Source organism: Pseudopodoces humilis, chromosome 5 (genome assembly GCF_049639895.1).
Source record: "Pseudopodoces humilis isolate 2021_Gansu_Grassland_sample_001 chromosome 5, ASM4963989v1, whole genome shotgun sequence".
Taxonomy (NCBI): Eukaryota; Metazoa; Chordata; class Aves; order Passeriformes; family Paridae; genus Pseudopodoces; species Pseudopodoces humilis.
Window position 1 is genome coordinate 20,589,446 of NC_142204.1, and position 20,961 is coordinate 20,610,406.

Consider the following 20,961-nt stretch of genomic DNA (forward strand, 5'->3'; position numbering starts at 1 on the left):
AATTAAAACCACATGTGATAGTGCCAGTGACAGTTCTGAAACACAAACACTCTGAGATGTGCATGGATCTTGCATTTCATATTTGATGTAATTCAAATAGAGGTTGGGTAGATCTACTCCTTCCACATCCACACACCCACCCACCCACACACTCTCTCTTTTCTGGGAAGACACATCAATGAGTCTTTTTCCTCTGGATTCCAAAAACAAAAGGATTCAAAAAAGTAGAGGGCTTTGATGTCAGACTTCTCCAGCATAAATGTCTGTGTTTTCTACAAAAGTAACTAATGGAAAAGGCAAAACTGAAAGCTCGTGGGATCTATTGTAAAAGTATTCATATCACTCCAAAGACTTTCCTTTCTTTTTTAAAAACTAAACAAAAAAAATCTATAAAACAAAACCAAAATAATTTGATTTGGCTAAATTTGAGTATTGATTTACCTGTGAGGGACAGACGAAAAAGAATATTTGTGTGATTGAATATGTAATAGCAAAAGTATCCTCTCATGTGAAAGAGCAGTCCTTTTGTTTCAACTTCTATTTAATACTTAGCACAGAAATGCTATAATTAGGAGTTTATAGGCAGATAGTTAAAAACTATTTTTTCTATAAATGGGCAACATTTGTTTTGCAAAGCTCCTCAGATACCATTCTGTCTAGACACTGGACAAAGTTAAGACAAGGACAAGCTGCACAAATTCTTTTGAAACATTAATTTTATTCTACAGGGAAATTGGTCTCTAAAGAGATTCAAGATGGACCGCCAAGGTGTGACACAAGTCTTGTCCCGCTTGTCTTACATATCTGCTCTGGGAATGATGACCAGGATCTCTTCTCAGTTTGAAAAGACAAGGAAAGTGAGTGGTCCTCGATCACTACAGCCATCTCAGTGGGGGATGCTCTGCCCTTCTGACACTCCTGAAGGAGAGGTGAGGAGTTTCTATTTTGCTTTCTGTGTTTCTTGTCCTGAGGAATGGAGACACTTGAATTTGAAGCAAGTAGTCCTCATCAGAGGAATAGTTCTGATGAGGAGGTTTCTGGAGAGATAAATTATCCTCAGCCTGATAACACAACTTACTTCTTACATCCCACCTGTTTACATCCTGGTCCTCCTTACTATATTGCCTTTTTTCTCCTGCATAGACTGGAAGCAGTTCTGAAAGTATTTGGCTATATGAGAATGACATGAACAGGTCCCATTTTTGCAGTGGAACTACTTGTTCTCTTCTGATGAGAGCAGAAAGAGAGGAGTCCTAAACCCCTCTCCCTTTGTTCTGTAATAAACATTCTGTTTTGAAGTTGCAGCATCAACCTGCAATGTTTCTGGAAATATGTACCAGTATTTCTTTAGCCATTAGCTTGAGGAAGAAAACCATCTTTGTACATATTTAAACCAAAAAATTGATTCTGACAGTTTTTTTGTTTTGTTTTGCTTTCCTTTTATTTCTTTTTTTTTTTCTGAATAGAAGATACTCTTGGGGGAGGAACTCTGAACAATTCAATATAAGCAAGTCTCATTAAGTAGTTGAAATAAAGTTACACTGTGTAAGAAGATACTTTTTCATTTAAAAATGTTAATGTTTGTGTTATACAGGATACGTGGAAAATTGATAAATGGACTGATTTTATATTTCCATTATGTTGCTGAGTAGCTAAGGAGAGAAATATAGGGTTATACATGGTTGGTTAATTTAAAATATATTTCAGTGCCTGTATTTTTTATTAGCCTGTAAATGCTAAAACAATACATTTCAATGTGATATAGAAAAGCTAACCATTCTTTTCCTCCAAAATTTCAGGGTCATTAATTTGTTTAATTTCTTTCACTTTGTACTTTATCATCTTTTTGTTTTTGTCAGTCATAAGTACAGTTTGGAGAGGAAAATGCAAGTACAGTAATAACACATAGAAAGAGAAGGAATAAAATTAGTGGGTTTTGGTTTTGTTTTTTCCTAGGCCTGTGGTTTGGTTAAAAACCTTGCCCTCATGACTCATATTACTACGGATATGGAAGATGGCCCAATTATTAAATTAGCCAGTAATCTTGGAGTTGAAGATGTCAACTTGCTCTGCGGTGAAGAACTTTCATACCCAAACGTGTTCCTGGTTTTTCTTAATGGTACGTTACTTTTCAGCAGTCTTGACTCTGATTTGTTGCTGATGGAGAGTTAGGCTTCAGAAACTCTCCAGTAGTTCTTGGAGCACAGTCAACTGCAGATGCTGCTTTCCATGTGCAAATAATTTCCTCTGTAAATATTTTGATAGGGTTGGGCAAAGTAGATGGGCCAGATGATGACACTTAGTTGCATGAAGTTGTGTCTTCAGAACTCTGACTGCAGATGTGTGTAGCTGGGAAATTGAAGCTTTCTCAAATTTCAGCCCTGTTTTTAAGCCCACTTGCATAAAGAGGCACAAAAATATGCACATTCAACTAGAGGTCTGTTTGTTTTTTCAGATATTGCCCAAAGGAGGTACCACTCGTAAAGTACTTTTAAAAGAAAATAACTTCAATTTGTAATATTGTAATAAATTTACAGATTCAGATCTTCCTTTACAGAAAGTATTTAGTTTTCTGTAATCTTTATATGTTTATATATATATATATATATATATATATATTCATGCATTTTAAAGTGCCTTTAAAAACAAAAAGAAAACATCAAAATATTGTTTGGGAAGTTCAGCAGTGCTATTCTCTTTAAAACTACCTTTGAAGGAGCATCTTGCTTTGTGTGTGATTAGAAAAATTAGGCCATGGAAAACAGGTCTCTCTTGTTAAAGGGATGGATTGGCACACGTGCTTTGCATCTGCACGTTCATATTTCTTTTACAACTGAACTGTTAACATTTCTAAAACAACAGGTACTATGGTGTCAGATTTCAAAATACTGACATTTTTATAACTATAACTCTGACTTCAAAGTAGCCTTTTGTCAGCAGCATCCGCTTCCAGGGACCAGTGTGTAACGTCTGCCACCATGAATAAGTTCTTCATTTACCCTTGAATTAAACAGCAGTTGTTCTTCAACCCTGTCTTTTCCCAGTAACATTAGAGCAACACTTGACCGAACTGCATTCCTTTGCTTTGCTTTTCTGTAGCAGTGTGTTGAAGATAAGGTTCAGTGAAACCACGTGCACTCTCTTCTGTCTTGTTTTATGGTCCAAAGACGAGTGCAGAGCCAAAATATTGGACTGTTCCTTCACAAGCTCAGTTTGCAATATGGAACAAGATAGTATGTTCCCAAACGTAGATGAATTAGTACTAAGTGAGGCAAGCCAAGTTGCTGTTCAGTCCAGTGGTTTGTGGGTTTAATCCATAAAAAATTGAAACTTGTGGACTTGGTCCTGATTTAAACTTATGACTTAAGAAGGCAGATGATCTGTTAAGTGCAAGTTCTTTAAGCTGTAAAAACCTTTCTGTTGTCTTATAAATTCCTTAAATATCATCCTTTGTCTTCTCCTTTAAAATTTTTAAAATGTGACCATAGATGTTTATTTTATATATTAATATATAAATAGATATTAATATATATTAATATATATTAATATATATTTGGGCAGGTGACTCTTTAAATGAATTTTACTCTCTTGTTTTTTCATTATGCATCAGAAGATAAAAGTATGAGCTGAAGTGCCCTGCCAAGATAGCTGAGTTGAGCTAAGTACCTGAAAGAGAAATTCTGGTGCTGATGTGAGTGATCACATATATCAAAATTTCAGGACTTTAAAATTTCTGACAAGGCAGGAGGGCCATTCCTTAGCCTGTTCTTGGAAACTTTGAATCCATTTCAGTACAGTTGAAATTGCAGACTTCAGAGTTGCTAACTTGTGCAGCAACTGATGAATGGGCACCTGAGCAGAAACATACTTGAAGAAAGCTGGAAGAAACACATCATTTGATTTCTTAGGCTCTTTGGAAGCATGCAGGTAGATGACTTGTGAAATTCTGACAATTTTGAATCGAAAGGGAAAAAGAGCCAATTCTTATTCACCTTAGAGAAGGGAGATCAACTTAACCACCCTAAACTAGGCACATTCAGATTATTTGCAAGAAGCAGGAAGTACTATGCATGCCACACATGATCAGAATTTGTAAATTGTTTTGGATGTGCTAAGGATGCACCAGGTATTTATTCTCTCTCTGAACAGGTAACATCCTTGGAGTCATACGTGATCACCAGAAATTAGTCAACACCTTTCGGATCTTGCGTCGAGCGGGTTATATCAATGAATTTGTTTCCATCTCTACAAATCTGTCTGACAGATGTGTCTACATTTCCTCTGATGGAGGAAGATTGTGCAGGTAAACTTCTTATCAGAATTGCCTCACTACTGAACTGGCTATAAACACTGTTCTATGCTGGGCTAAGACTTTCATGGGAACAGATTTAAACAAATTTTAACAAGTTTAGTACGACTTGAGCATCTCTTTTCTCCTTAAATAGCCGTCATTCAAAACAGGCAGAGGTTGGAAGAGGCAGAATGGGTTAATGAATGTATACATATTTTAGCATTAACTGGCTGTGTGCATATTCTGTGTGCACTCGAACAAAGCAGCAGTCACAACTACTGGTGGTTTTCCGCTTTATTCATTAATTGAATCTCAGAGCATGTTGAATGCAGTTTGTGGCATGTCAGAGGCTCCAAAATAGTAAATGCACAAACCATCAATTAATCATACCTGGTCAAGGGATCCAGAGTAGTGGCATATTCGGTGGCAGAGAAATCACTTTTCCAGTCAGGGCTAATACGTATAGTTTGGGAGATGTGAGTAAAGCTTTAAATTTTTAAAATTAAAGCAAGGGAAATCATGTGGATTTGCAAGGCTTTACCAAGTTTGCTTTGTAGCACCCCTCACCCTGCAATTGTTCAGATATCCCTGTTAACCATTTAAAAGTGCTTATTAGTCTTCTAACAGTTATTTAGACTTCAGAGGGGACTCCACAAGTATCTTGTAGCTATTTGCTGCTCTTTATCAAAGCAACTTGTCCAAATAGCAACAGCCCTTGACGTTGCCTTCTTGCATGCCATCCTTTGTGTCAGTGTTTTTGTGTGGTAGGGAAGCCTTCAGAGATCCATGTGCTGTTGAAATTTATGGATTCACCAGAGATCACCCACAGTAAATGCCTGTACTTCACAGCATGTAGGCAATTGCAAAATGCAACTTTGCATGTGGACACATGAGCACAAACTGTTCACTTAGTGTCCTGTAAAATCCCTGCAGTAACCACGGTACTAAATGCTGTTCTTAGCTTTGTAGTTGGGGAAATCTCAAATCTTTTAAAGCCAACATCAAAATCTTTAGGAAAAACTTAAAAAATTTTAGTTGAATGATTTAAAGGGGAAAGAATGGCTTTCACCTCAAAATGTAAGTCTTGATTTTTCTGATACACATTTTAAATAAATAGTTACTGATTTTATTTATGTGGTTTTATCAGTTAAAGGCCAATAAATTTTAATAACAGTTTACAGAATAGGTTGTGCATAGGTAGGGTTCTTAGTGTAAGTATAAATTAAGTTACCTGTTTAAGTATTTGCTATGGCAATCTTTTTTTTGATATATATCTATTTCAGGCCTTACATAATTGTCAAGAAGCAGAAACCTGCAGTTACAAACAAGCATATGGAAGAACTGGCTCAGGGATACAGGTACACAATTCAAGTAGACCATACTAATTTTCACCAAGTAAATACTGTGTGAAGGTGCTTCAGTCAGTCAGTCAGTATTTCGCAGTCTTGGGGTTAGCTAATTAGAGAAGTCTGCTCTCCTATATAAGTTCATAATCTCTCTACTGGAGATTTTCTGTTTAAAGTCAAATTAAGGCTTGTGTTCTTATTTTGTTACTGCTGTGAGATTTGGTGAGTATACAGAATAAATACATCTCACAGCTTCATCTTTCTGCAAGTGGAAGGTTTGAGGCAGTATCATTCTTCTCCTGATCGAAAAATCAAATACCTCACAGGAGTATCAACTTAACCACCCTAAACTAGGCACATTCAGAGTTTTTTAAAAAGTTTTCAAAGTTTCTGCAAATTCTTAGTTTATATATTTTTTAAAAACACCACACTTACACAAAGGCATTTAAATTTAGCTCTAATTAAATTTCACAAAACTATCACAAAAATGTATATGATTATCCTTATATTTGCCTACATTTACAGTGATGATGATTACATATGGGAAGATTTTATTTAGTTGTTCAAGTAAGTAATATTCATCTGTCAGACTGTGAAGCAGTGAGTGGGCAACAGGATTAATTAAAAAAACACATTTTTTATCAATATGTAATAATGCACAGAACTTTACATGTAAGAATATTTATCTGGTTTAACTTTACATATTACAGTCCTTTAATATATATACTAAGTACTTTATGTTTGCAGAAATATAAGACAGTACTTCTAGTGTAATTTTTAATTTATATGTAGGAATTTTGAAGATTTCTTGCATGAAGGCCTTGTTGAATATTTGGATGTGAATGAAGAAAATGACTGTAACATTGCCCTGTATGAAAATACAATCAATAAGTAAGTATGCATTCATTAACTGGTATGGGAAAATCTTTCATAGGGTGACTCTCTGAAATGGAAATATATAAATAATGTTACTATTTTCACATGTACACACTGCTCCCTTGCTAATGGTTGAAACTACTCCAAATGAAAGCTAAAGAAAGAAATCTGTCTGCACACATCCTAAATTATCCATGGGAAGTTACTAAAAATGGTTTAGATTTTGGGAGATCTGTTCTTGCTACTGACTCTCAAAAATACTAAATACTTAAAGGTATATCCTTTCTTTCTCTGGATGTGGCTCTTTTTTTTTTTTTTGTTCTGATCATTGGGCTGCTCATCATAAATAATTTTACCCAACAGATGTCCAGAAGGCAAATGGTTCCACGTGTTGTTTGATTAACTTAGCATATCATGATTATTTAGAAATTTATTTTCTGGCTATAAAGGGACTCTAGACACCCACCTTATAGTAAATGGAGTGCTGGGATGAGACCTTCCCTTTGACTTTTAGATGTATAATAGGTCCTGGTAAAAATGTCTGCATCATTATGTGTATTTTTTACCACACATCTTAAAACCATTTTTGATATGTGATTTTAATTCAGAAATATTTCCAGATCTGTTATGTTTTCCACATATTTGAAGGACCTGCTGCAATTTTTTTTACCCTTGTCTTCTGACTGTGATTAAAGAGCCCACATTAAAGGAAGAATTCTTTTAAATTTTTGAGTCCTCCTATCTTTTTACTGGTTTTTAATGTTTCTCTGACAATATCCTGTGAACTGAAGGCTGAATGTGAAATGCTAGAAGTTATCTCTGTGAAATGTTTGATCAGTAGATTTATGCAGAAAATTCTTTTTCCAAATAATCTGTCATGCTCAAGTATTCCTGCAAGCTAATAGAAATACATCATTGATTTCAGTGGAGCTGGGTGAGCCCTTCAATTATCTTTAACCTTTGCTAAATGGAATGCATTAACTCTGCTAATTAAATTGCATTGCTCCTATCCAGGCTTTTGAAGACTTTATCACTTTAAGAAATTACTCTTGCATGCTCTTGACTGAGTTCTGTATACATGAGCAAAGAAGAGCGCACACAATTGCTGTCATTTGTGCCAAAATTAAATAATTTCCACAAAGCACCGGAGCTGAAAATTTAAGTTACAGGACAGCTGACTCAGCTAGGAAGGTTAATGGGAATGTATCACATGAAATCATTGTTTAGTCCAAAAGAGGAGGAGAAAGTGAACTTGCAATGGACCAGTGTGGGGAAAGGACACCACAACAACTGCCAGGAAGCTCAGAAGATTCTTGTATTGTCCATCAGTTGTTCTGAGTTTGGCTTCAATGCTAACAGTGGCTAACAGTGCCATAAGTATCTGAGCTTGCATTCTATGAGCACATTGCTCCTTGTGTTTGGTAATGATACTCCCTACATCCTGAATAGTTGAGTTGTGTAACCCCTTTCCCCAGATGATCATCTTGCATTTTAAATGGTGTGACCGTGTTGGTACAGCTTGTTCTGGTAATGCAACTGATACAACCCACTATCTGAAATATCCCACTAACATTCCTACTTTTGTAATATAGGCTTCTTTTAGCTACAGTATCCTCTCTTTATCTTTCCAATCCTATTAGAGGGGTTTTCTTTGGAGTATTTGCCTCTAGTGCGTTCAGTTTCTTCCTTAAACATTTGTAACTGCTTTCGAACTCATAAGGTTGCCTTTCCTTTCTTGGGCCTGGTTCTGGCAGTGGCATTTTTGACCTGCAGAAACTGCAAGGTTTGAAGGTCTCCCATTAGCACTCTTGAATACTTCATAAGGTAGTAGAACCTGTGTAGGTTGCATCATCTTTGTTTGAAATAGGATTCACCTCACTGGAAGAAGAAATTTTGTTGAATACCCTATATGCAAACGTTTATCTACTGCTAAGCACTTGTACCCTCTGAAGAAATTTGCAAACTTCACTATCAGTAAGTCTCAAGCCTCTGGTTTTATTGTTTGAAAAGTGTCAGCAGTTCTGTGAAGCTCTGCAGAATGGAGGAGGAGTCTCTGCTTTAAGTTTGATTCTGGCTCTTGAGACCATTTTGCAATTACTTGACTGCAGTTTGGATTCACCTATTAGTATTAAGACAGGCTTTAGACAACATTGCTGCTTTTCTATCAAGTGGAGAAAAACAGTGGCTGTGCTTTGGTCAGCAGGTAGTTTTTAGGTTGTTCAGGTGTATTTGTGGTTTATAAAGATTTCTAGGACTGATAGATAGCTTCATTGGCTTAATCCTCAGGATTTCCAGGTCTGGTTTTTTTTCAGATTTCATTATTCTTCCAGTAGTACATATATTGTTTATCTAAGTTTCTGCTGGCACTTTTCTTCAGTCTGTTTGTGCTTGTGGGTAATTCCTTAGCCTTTTTTAGCTTAAGGTGCTTGGCTGTCTTTTGAGTGTTGCCATAATAAAGACTTTTCTGTCACTTCCTTGGCAAGATCCTAAAGTTTAGTAATCAAATTAATTTATTTCAATAATTAATGTCTTCCAAAAGACTTCCAAGAGAAGTCAAACATGAGATGAGATTTTCAGAATGCATTGGGTTTAGACGTGTGGGAGAAGCAATATATGCATAAACCCAAGCTATCTGTAATAAATCCAGGAAAGATAGGCTTTGAATAGGTTTAGTTATAATCATCTGTATTTCATAATTCCCCACTTCCTAATTACTTATCTTGATTTAAATTCCTATCTGCTCCAGCCAAGCATTATTGTACACTTCATTCTTAGTTATTAGTCTGTCCACTTGCATCCCAAAATGTGCTATGATTTGTCTTTGTTGAGCATGGACTTTCTCTTCTGAAGCTCATGCCAGATAGAACAAATTGTCTCTCTGTCTTTACTCCTTTTCCCTGGCTTTTTACTTCTCATGAGTACTGTCTTTTAACAACATAATCACTTCCAAAATATTTGCAGAGCTTTTCAAATAGTGTTGTATTATGTCATGTACCTATGGCATTGGATCTGGTTTGGAGACAGATGTTTTCTCTTTAACTGATACAGCTGACCCTGGAAAACTAAAACAGTTTTTTTAATACCTGAATCTGTTGTGCTCTTCCTTCTTCCATCTCTCCAGTGGATTTCTGGATCTCTGAGATTAGTGATTTGATGAGGAGGGCTCTCATTACATGAGAAGACTTTCCTTAAGGCATTTTGGGTCTTACTGTATAAACTGATATTTTATTGTCTTACTGAGCTCCCTCAGGTTGTCATTATCTGGAGGCTGTTCCTCCGTTACAGAATGTCATAAACCCCGATTTATTTCTCCTTCATTTCTTTTCATGTAGAAACAAAGCCAAAATAAAGTTGTTGGGTTTTAGTAATAAAAATAAAAATCCTGTAATGAATCCATGTTTTGAGGTCCTACTGACTTACATTCTCCTGAACAGAATTGAATTTAAAGTGTTATGAGATACTGCTAAATTAAATAAATTCTACTGAAGTTGTTTGTTCACAAGCCTGCCATAATTTGTACTCTTTCTTTTAAGAGATACAACCCATTTGGAGATAGAGCCTTTCACGCTTCTGGGTGTCTGTGCTGGGCTGATTCCATATCCTCACCACAACCAGTCCCCAAGAAACACTTACCAGTGTGCCATGGGGAAACAAGCCATGGGTAAGACTTCACTTTTTATTCCTCTTTGAAGTGTTATTTAGTTTTTGAAGCTATGTAGCAAAAGTGACAAAGAAAAATTCTTTCTTTCCTGGTTCACATTAAAGCTTTGCTAGGAAATGTAACAGAGCACTTCTTTAGCTTTGAGAAAAAAAAAAGAATTTACCTCTGAAACTTGGAAAGATTAATGTGAAAAAAGTACCAGTCAGTTTTATTTAAGATTATATCTGCAGTTCTTAACACTTAAAAGAAAATTTTAATAAACTGGGACATTTTCGCATTTTCTATTGTGTTTTATTGGAAATCATCATAACTTTCAAATTTTCAGCATATCTGCAGGATTGGCAGAGTGTTTTTTTTTTCTCTGTATGCTGCCATGTGCTGTGTGTTTCCAGACAAAAAAGAGTTGAAAAGTGTTCTCACAAAGAGAGACAGAGCACAGATTGAGGAGCGTTTCCTTGACTGGTTGAGTAATTGTCGTAAAAATAAATGTATCAATAGTTAACATTTACATGAGAGAGCAAGAAGAATCAAGTGTGAAAGAGAGTGGTTAGTTATTTGAACACTTTCCACAGCCATGGTTTAGATTTTGTGCTTTTGTTGTTTTGGATGAAGAGGGTGAGTACTGAAACAAAATCAATTTTCTGATTACTTACTATTTCATTTGACAATGTCGTATCTGGTCATTAAAACCCAACTGTTTTGTAAATTTGCTGCTGCGTGGGTAATTGACAGCAGTGAAGTTCTAATCCTTTCTTTAATACTCAGAGAAACCAGCATTAATGTGTCCAAGTCTGTGGCCTGTGATTGAGGCAGAGGAGCCTGAGCAGTCATACATCAATTCAGACAGCTGCATTCAGACTGGTGCTTTACAGGCTGGTTTCATGGCTTGTATTGATGGCTTGCTTGCAAGTTGGGAGCTACAGTAGCACAACTCTGTCTCATGAAGAAACTGCCACTTCAGTTAGGTTTACCAAACCATTTATTTTGTGCTCTGTGTTCAAAGCTGAAACACTGCACCTTTTGTGAGACTTCTCCAGCAGAATTAATAGCAAAGTAACTGCCTTATGCTGAACTGTCATGTTGAGCACATGAAAACAGAAAATAGCAAGATACATGTTCTCTATTTAAATTTAAAAAAAGAGAAAGGGTGGGTGGGTGGAAAGAGGAGCGATGCAATCTTTTTCCTTACAGTTCTCCCCCATCCCATTATCTTTCCCCCACCCCTGAGTCTCTATTTTATGACTATTAGTCTCAGAAGGTTTGGTTAGTTACCACACACAGTTAAGCAGGATCAGTGTGTACAGAAAGCCAATTCAGTATCTGTGGAGTTCTTTTGTAGTTTTCTGTGTGAAGGTTTTTTTCCCCGTTTTGTTTTGAGTGTCATTTGCAATTCATTGTCTGTGTTTTCTGAGGTTGGTGTATTCAGCTGCTTTGACCCTAGGTCTTGCACATTTAGCTCCTTGGATACAATCCTCTGACGTTCCTGCTGACGCTAGGAACACAAAAGCCATTGAATATCTTGAGCAATAAAAAAAAGCCTTTGTTTCAGTTTGTTATGACAAAACACCTGACTCAAAGAAAAAGCAGCTAGATAAAAGTAAATTTTAAAAGTTGGCACATGACTTGAGCTATATTTTGCTCTTCTGAAGTACCTGCAAACACCTGAAGCTTTTTGTAATAACTGCTTAAAAAGAAGCCACCATAAGTGGCAATATGTGGAGCAGAGATTTTTCTCTACGTTTATTGATCAGATGAGACCTAGAGGGTATTCCCCCCATTACATTCCATTGCACATACTTTTTTCTGTTTATTTTTGTGGAGCGATGTGATATAGTGCTTCAAACCCCAACCTTTAAGTAACCATCCACCTTTAGTGCTTTCTTTCTCCATGCTGAAATTGCAGAGCAGCTTCTCATCCAGCACTGCCATGTGGAAAGTCTCATGTCCAAGTTCTCTGTGTCACTCCCTTGACTGTCAAAACCTGGGGCAGTGAAAGGAGCTCAAGGTTCAGACTGGGAGAGGAGAGCCTTGTGCTTGTCAACACTGACCCACCCCCTCTGACCACATCACAGCTGCTGTGCCACAGCTTTGGATAGTCTTCTCTTTTTTAAGTCTCTTTTTTAAGCAACATCAAGCTGAGGAAAGGCATGAAAGCACAAGTAAGCGGAGAGTGGACATCAGAGATTGCAGTGAGGTCTGTAATCCAGTGTCCCTGACAAGTGTTAGGTCCTAAAATAGTAATGTTTCTTCTGGAGAGCATTACATGCCCTGAAAAATACCTCCCTTTCAGGGGTAGGTGAGTCATCTTGTTGGAGGACTAGAGCTGCACTTAATGACCAAACTGGATTTCAGTAAAATTAAATTGAAATTAAGCCGCTCACTTTTGGCACAGATTATTTACCATATGTTGCAGGTTGAACTGTAAGACTGGAAGGAAGTTAGGTGGTAAATACAACAGCAGCTGCAAAGACCTCAGTTGAATGTTGACACTTCAGTGCAAGGTTAACAGTTGTACCTTAAAATCTCAGAAGTACTTAAGATGAAAATACAAGAGTCTGTACTGTTTGCATTTCATGTGTTGGTAAAATAATGCTTAAGAGGGTCAAAGGCTTCTACAGTTACAGAAATAGCTCTAAACCGGACTTTTTAATTCCATTAAGACATAAAAAACCAGTCAGTTTTACACATTGTACATCTGTGACTGTGTAAAAGCCTAATAAGAGGAATGAAAACATACAGTTTTCCTGCCAGTAATCCCCATATTGCACATGCCCATGTGCTACTGTGTAAGTGATGGCGTGGGTACACAAAGCAAGCTGTACAATCACAGCCCAACTGTGCACTGCAGTTTCAACTCAAATGAACTCAAGTGCTGAGTAAGGAAATGAAGGTTTGGGTGTTGACTGTTACTTCAACCTCTGAAAGAAAAGGAAGGGCACAGATGTTGGTGGGTGAGAGCTTTGATGTAGAAGCTTATCATGAAGCAAAAACTTTTATATTACAAACAAAGCTTCTTACTGTATGATGTACTTTCTGCTTTGCTTCTGTGAAGTAGCAAAGCCCTTTATCTACTGCTCTGCCTTGTACTATAGCCAGCTGAATGTGTTAAAATTGAGTTAAGAGGATAAATATGCTTCAAGGAACTGAGTGCTGTGGGGTTTTGACAGTTGTGAAAGCTCTTCGGTGGACTGAGAGCTGGAGTCCTCCCAAAGCTAGCCTAGGGGCACACAATCTAAACAAACCTCAAAGCAAAACCAGCTTTTGCTGGTCATCACAGCTGGATCTGGATGTGCTGTGGCTGCAGCTCTGTTCTGCCACTGCTCTTTGAGGAGTGTTTGTGCTCTGTGACACGACCCCGTTTTGACACCTCTGCTCTCGTTGGTAGTAGGCACAGAAGTGCTGAGGCAGAAATGAGCTCTCCCCTCCGACACCCCCCCACAACTTACTCATAATCTTTTAACCCACTCCTTAATCTTTCTACTGTGAAAAGAGTATTTCTAATACTTAACATCCAGATCACTTAATGTGCGTACTGTGACAATCTGTCTGAGTTGAGTTGGAGCCCCCTCCGCAAGGCTTATCACAGCTTTTAAAAAATATACTTCTTGCTCTCTTGCTTTGTGCTCACATAAAAGGACAGAATCATAGAAAATCCATGGTGAAAACAGGGGAAATAGAGAATTACAGCAATTCTTTTCTTGGCATGTGCAGTAATAGCCCTTTTGGCTCAAGCAGATTGATTTCTGTATCCTTGTTAATTTTGATTGTACAGTTTAATGTTGTTGTAAGTGATACACCGGAGAATTGGATTAATGCTTATTTTAGCTGGCTGTGTGTTCTGGTGAATTCTCAAAACTTTCAGCATCAGAATAACAATGCCTCATTTATGCTAAATATCAGTAGGTAGTGTTTTTATAGTGATTATTTCACACTAAAGGATACTCAAATGATACTTAAAAAGAAAAAAAACAAACCTGTCAGGAAACAGAAAAAAAAGAAAGAATGCACACGTGCATTCACAATATATCAAGTACTGAGAAAAGCAAGAAAATGATCTTTGTTGTATCCAGGTCAACCTTGTGTGTTTTGCTTTAACCAGGGCTAATTACCAATGAAAAAAATTGGTTCTTGCTGTTGGGGTAATTATAAATGCGAGTCATTGTGAACAGGGTTTGTTATGGTGAACTTTAATTATACTTTACTTTTGCTTGGTTGTTTGGCTAGAGCAAACAAGGGCTCTGTTCTTTCAGTGAGAAAACAGAAATAAAGCTAGTGACTTCTTTCATTTCAGCACCCACACAGAGGGCACGTCCCAACACACCAGTCCTCTGCAGAGAGCTGCTGCTTTATTTTAAATAAGCAGATTGTGGTTTCAGGCTGTGGTTTGTTAGCCCAGTTTAGAGAAAGCATTATTTGTATAACCATTAATTCCTAGCAATTAGGAATAATATTGCTGATATTATGGCATGTTTTTTGGGTAATTTATTTCATTTGTGCTCTGGAATCACTCTCTAGTCAGTTTCTTTCCTGCCCTATAGCATATTTGTCATCGATATATATGTATATGTTTTCAATTTGATACAGCATTCATCTCCTGAAGAATAGCCTGAATATAGTTTATTATTGAGGCTCAGAATCTCAGTAATGTCAGTTGCTTCTGGCTCCCAGACAGTAGCAGTTCTGTTAGGCGTATCTGAACCTCTGATAAAACTTCCAGTTTTGGAATACGTGAAACATCTGAAGAGAAATCATTTGCATTACCTGAAATATGTAAAAATGTAATCTGAAATCCTTGATATATAGAGGACTTCCACAGATTGTCACTGGGGTGTAAAGGACACCCTTACAGTGTAAAAGATAAAATTGGTGCTCCAGACTTCATCCTTCATCCAGGTATAGCATATAAAGATATCAGAGAAGAAGAATATTGCAAGCAGTTTGAAAGTTAAGTTTGGCATGATTTTCCCTTGGAAAAGTTTCTCTCAACATCAGGAAAATGTACCTAAAACATTTAAACTGTGCTTCACTGCAACCTATTCTGAAAGCACACAAATTCTAGATGCAGAGGGGAATAATGGTGTAAACCTCTTAAGTTTTTAATTTGGAAGTATATTTTCCTATCTGTAGACTGGGAAAACCAGGGGGGTTGAGTCAAAAGTACAATGGGAACAATGTCTAACTAAATTCTCAGAGTATGTCAGGAATATTTAGGTAGGGCCAAGTAGGGCTTTGCAGGGTGGGACTGCAAAGGTCTTCAGTCTTGAGGAATCCAGGCCCTACCAGTTTGTGTCTTACGGGAGGCAAAAAATTCTATTCAGAGATGATTCATTTCATTATACAAGAAAAAGACAGAAAAAGAACTGCTTAAAAGCAAGAGACAAGTTAAGCCTGTCAACTCTACCAGATTTTTCTTGTCATTTGAGAAGAAAATCTACTTTCTAGAACCTGGGAAAGTCCAGGCCAGCTGTAACAGTTCATTTTCAGACAGTAGCTGTTGGGCTATCTCTCCATTCTTGTCCATGGGAAGGGTAGACCTGTTGTGGTTTAGGAAAGTGAACCTAGTGCCAAGGACAGGATAGGTCTTTGGAAGTGCCTGATTTTGTAGTTTGATTTTCTAGACATTTAATGTAAATGGGAATTGCAAGTAGATGCATGTAAAATGTGAAGCTGACCTCCCCAGTGAGCAGGTTTGTGTTCAGATATCCTTCCTGGCCATGTGAAATCTTCCTGGTACACTGACTGCCTTGATATTTCCAAGAAAGCAGCCGGACTCTGAAACTGCAGGAGAAAATGGAAAGGTTTTGAAAGACTTACACCCTTAGGACAAAGTACTGCAGAATATTTAACACTTAAAACTTTAAAATGTTAACTTTTCAGAGTGTAATTTCTTAATTGCTTAGAGACATAGCATAGTCCTGGTACAGCAAACTCCAATAACATATGATTGCCTTAACCTTTGTTCTGCTACACAACTGTTTATGTTTCCCTGCTGGGTGTTAATTATTTTTTCCTCAGATTTCAGGAGACGCTTTGGCATTCTGATGGGACAGGGCCAAAAATTTCAGTCTCAAGCTGGGAGATGTATACAAAGGGTTGAATTCTGAACTGTAAATTTAAAATTAATTTCATGTAAAAAGACAAATATAGAAGTGGACTTCTACTGTAGTCTTTCTATCAATGCTGCTTCTAATTTCAGAAAGTAAATCACTCTTGGCTGCTGCTAGTGGTATGCTTTGTTAATACTTTGTCCCACTCTAACACAGGCTGCTGTTGAACTAATTATTGCCCAAAAAAGGAAGGAAATATGAGGTTGAAGATGAAGAGCTTGATCCACAGTTTCTCTTGGACTCAGTGATAGTCTTTTCTGTTTTGGATCAGGTCTCTGACACACAAGTTGAACTCCACAAAAAAACCCAAACCCAGTAGCTATGAGAACAATAAAAGCAAACTTCATACTTGCAGGATTCAGTGTTGTGATTAAAAAAGAACATCTTATCTGTATTTAGTCAAATGGCTTTTATTTCTTTTGTTGTTGTTCTTTTTATATTGATGCTTAGGTTTTCTCTGTTCAAAAGAAAATAGTTCTTTCTGGGAGCTTAAATTAAGAGACTACTTACATATTTATTTTAATATAATAATGTAAAATTGTTTTGTCTTGGATTATTTTTTTTTCCTCTTTTCTTGAAGAATTTCTGTATGATTTTAATTATTTTGCATTTTGGTAATTTTCTAGCCAGACATTTCTAGAAAACTCACTGATGTTCACTGCTTTTGTTTTTCTTTTGCATGCAGGTACAATTGGATACAATCAAAGAAACAGGATAGATACTCTGATGTATCTCCTTGCTTATCCACAAAAGCCAATGGTCAAAACAAAAACAATAGAACTGATAGATTTTGAGAAACTCCCTGCTGGACAGAATGCCACAGTTGCTGTGATGAGCTACAGTGGCTATGATATTGAAGATGCTCTCGTCTTAAATAAGGCCTCTTTGGACAGAGGTAAGATCTATCAGCTCTTTCCCACTTCTCCAGTGTGTCTTCCAATATATATTCTAATAAACTTGTTTTCTTATAGTGGTATCCTGTAATAACTTCTATTGCAGTTATGAGCATTAGATCTCCAGTTAAGAAATTGAATTCCCAAGCTGCTTTGAATGCTTTTGTTGGTTTTCTGTATGATTAGTGATTGTAGCTCCATGCATGCAATAGTGTGGTGAAGCTGCCAACATGCATATAAAGTTCTGAGTCTGAATATTATAAGAAAAAATTGGCTAACTTCTTACCTCAAATAAAAAAGTGGAAATACTTGGTTTACAGAAAACATAAGGCATGAGTTAATCTGTTCTGTTGGGCTTGCTTTTTAGATGTTTACCTGAACCTTTGTTCATTACTAACAGAGAGGTCTCATTATTTCCACCAGTAACAAAAGCAGTAGATGAAATTAGATTTGTGAATGTATTTAGAGAACGAATAGAACCTGAGGCAGTCTGTGTCTTTGTAAACTTGGTGTTCTGACGGAGCAGTAGCAGTATTGCCTACTTTCCATGACAAAATAATAGTATTGTCTAAAGCCAAGTAATTTAGTGTTTATTAAGGGCTAAATTAATTACCTGCTTCCTTAAAAATAAATACCAAATCTGTGGTGGAGTGTATTTTAAGTAAAAGTACATAAACACCAAAGGGAAGGCTGACTAACAGAGACCCATGTTTGTGCAGGTCTCGCCTGTCTCATTCTCTCCACACTTCTTCAGCACTTCATGTTAATGCTGCTGAGGGCTGGAGGAGAGTTGCCTGATAACTTAGTCACTCTTCTCTCCCTTTTCTAAATAAATTCCTTTGAGACCAGGCATAGTGTAGTGATCAAATTGGTTTTAGTTTTAGGTGGCCAAAATCAGATTTGTCCATCACTTTATTCCCGCCCCCCAACTCCCTTCCTCGTAGTTGCTAGGAAGCAATAATAGTATTCCTAGACATGTATCTTTGGCATTAATGTCTGCTGCATTTAATTTATGCCTCCTTTTCTAAAACAACAACAGGCGTGATTTAAAACTGAATGTTTTCTTTTCTGGTAGACTGGTAACATTTAGAGGGAGAGCTGTGGTGCCTGTCAGGAATTACTTGACATAATCTGAAGATAGAGATGTACTGTATGTGGCCACAGCCATCTTTCAAACTAAATAAAGTAATACAAGATTATTAGCAAGCCTTGCTCTTGGCTCTCCGTAATTCTAAATGTGATTAAAGTCTTTAGTATCATGGTTGGTTGCTGTACTTGGAGAGAAATTCCACAGATTATACTTTTCTCATCCAAAACTCACTTGTTTTATAACAGTACATATAATTTCAGGTGAGGGGAAAAAAGAATAATGGGTTGATCATACTAAACACTCAGTTAGTACTTTCCTGGTAGACTAGCTTATGCCAGCCGCAAACATCAGTAAAGTTCAGGTTTCTTAGAAGTCATGAAAAGAATAAGTGCTCCTCTCACCCTATTACAGTCTCTTCTCCCATGTTACATCTTCCTGGAAATCACCAAAATCATTCAAAAGATTCAGTGATTTCAAGAGAAATGATATGTGTGTGTATGTGTGTGTGTGCAGAGATACAGAAGCAGATCAGCACAGTTCAGAACTGGACTGTAGCCCAGTGTCTAAAAAAAAGTAGCGTACATGATCTCACGTTTAAGTTGTGCACCCCTAGGTATCCGTGTACAATGTTATGTGTGTTCAAGCCAATGAATAATCTAACAAAAATATTTTGTATTCCATAGCTCAGATTTTATCTTGATCAGAAAGCAGCTTCGAATTCCTAGGCAGATGCGTTTGTGTTCCATTTTAGGTTTTGGAAGGTGTCTTGTGTACAAGAATGCCAAGTGTACACTGAAGCGTTACACAAATCAGACATTTGATAAAGTGATGGGGCCGATGCTGGATGCAGCTACCCGTAAACCAATCTGGCGCCATGAGATTTTAGATGCTGATGGTATCTGTTCTCCAGGTAGGTCAAACTGCATGTTCACTCATGGCATATTCATAGCCAAAGTGGAAATTAATGTTCTGTCGGTATTTTTTGCACACCTTGTTTTATACCTAGTGTTTTGGGAGTTTTTTTGTCTTGAAGTCAACAGTAATGTGATGGAAAATTTTAAAAAGTTAGTTCCTGAAAGCAGCATGTTCCCATTCACTGGGGGGACTTCTGTACTTGAAATGAGTAGTTTTATATTTAAGTAGAAGAGTGAGGTTTTTAATAAGGTGAATCTACTGAAGCATTATAATTTGTATTCTTATGTTCCCAAACTAGCAAGCTTTTAATACTGTAGTTTTTCCCTGTTTGTCTGTCATGTACTGTTGTTTTCTTAAGGATAGACTCCTTATTATTTTGATTTCATGCATCAAAATCCCCTAGCAAGATGTCAGTTAATGCAGTTTGAGGAAATAAAACCTTATAGTTTTAACACTTTAGAAAGATGTTTGCAGAGAGATAAATAAATAGAAACGTAAAGAGAGGTGTATAACTTTCCAATGGTAATAGATTTGAGAAAGAATCCTCCCATACTGTCATACTTCAGTTAGAAAATGTCTTCATAGATCTGCTAGGGTCTAGTAAGAAAGGTGTTTTAAAGGGCACCAAACTTAATTCCATTCTAGTAACACAATTGGGTCAGTTTTGCTCTTTAACACATCACAATGGAGCTTTCAAAGTTAATTAAGGAAAAAAAAGGCAAGAATCTTCTGAAGTATTAGGATAGATAGGACTAGGCTGGACTCCAGAGTGAGACTGTTCTCAGCATGTAGGTAAAAATCTATTTGAGATAGTTCATGTGGACAGAAGAGACACAGGCTGAAGTTCAGTGTAATTTAGTGGAGGAGGTGGGAGGTAGATACTTGGTGTGCAGTTGTATCACTTGGCATCCTCCTGATCTGGTTTTCAATGTAAAGGGCAGGATAAGGGAATGGAGCAGGGAAAAGCTATATGTGACATCAGTGTCAATAGAAATATCTAAATACAAGGTGAGATTGACAGTAATCTTGCACAGCTCATTGTGGAATGATGGGCTGTCCCAAATTTAGGTGTGAATTTTTAAATTTTGTCAGTTCAATCATGGAAAAGTGTTCTATGTTAATTTTCTCCATGCTTAGAGCAGATGACTTCAGATGCTTTTGTGCAGACTTCTGACACAGGGCATACTGAATAGCTGTTCTCAAAGTGCACCCAGCACTATGTTCTGCTATAGTTTACCAAAGAAAACTGGTTTAGTGATTCCCTTAGCATTCAATATTTAGTAAAACAACAGAGAATACTTCTTGGGCATGTTCCTCCCAGTTTGTCTTCCACTTTACTCTTTTTTTTTGAAAAGCTTAAAATGTGTTTCTAACACAGGCAGATACATTTTCATGGTGCTTTTTCTTCTTGCTCTCTGTAGGTGAAAAAGTAGAAAATAAGCAAGTTCTTGTGAACAAATCTATGCCAACTGTGACCCAGACACCTCTGGAAGGAAGCAGTGTGCCTCAGCAGCCGCAGTACAAAGATGTGCCAGTAACGTATGTTGCTATATAACTTCAGAGCTGGGCAGATTACATGAAGGAAAGGTGTTTGAGAAAATACTAAATTTTAGAAAATTCCCTTCTTCAACTATAACTATATTTGGGTGTTGTTTGTTTAAGTGAAGATCAAGAAATTGGCAATATATGATAAAGCTTTTGCTGTCAAGAAGAGCCCGTGTGAAAAAAATCCATATCTTGTCTTCTACAAGTTCAGCTTAATTCTCCCTTAGTTTCTGTTGC

General features: G+C 37.0%; 1 protein-coding gene across 2 annotated transcripts in view; it reads left to right on the forward strand.

Moving 5' to 3' along the window:
* The window catches only part of POLR3B (RNA polymerase III subunit B), a 72,336-nt gene that overhangs the window by 27,628 nt on the left and 23,747 nt on the right, over window positions 1-20,961 (forward strand). For both annotated transcript variants that reach the window (XM_014256684.2, XM_005527532.3), the window contains exons 14-22: window positions 729-929; window positions 1,957-2,119; window positions 4,150-4,303; window positions 5,575-5,649; window positions 6,430-6,528; window positions 10,047-10,174; window positions 16,967-17,176; window positions 19,016-19,174; window positions 20,601-20,718. In XM_014256684.2, coding sequence (XP_014112159.2) covers window positions 729-929; window positions 1,957-2,119; window positions 4,150-4,303; window positions 5,575-5,649; window positions 6,430-6,528; window positions 10,047-10,174; window positions 16,967-17,176; window positions 19,016-19,174; window positions 20,601-20,718 — 1,307 coding nt within the window. The remainder of the gene's footprint in view (window positions 1-728; window positions 930-1,956; window positions 2,120-4,149; window positions 4,304-5,574; window positions 5,650-6,429; window positions 6,529-10,046; window positions 10,175-16,966; window positions 17,177-19,015; window positions 19,175-20,600; window positions 20,719-20,961) is intronic.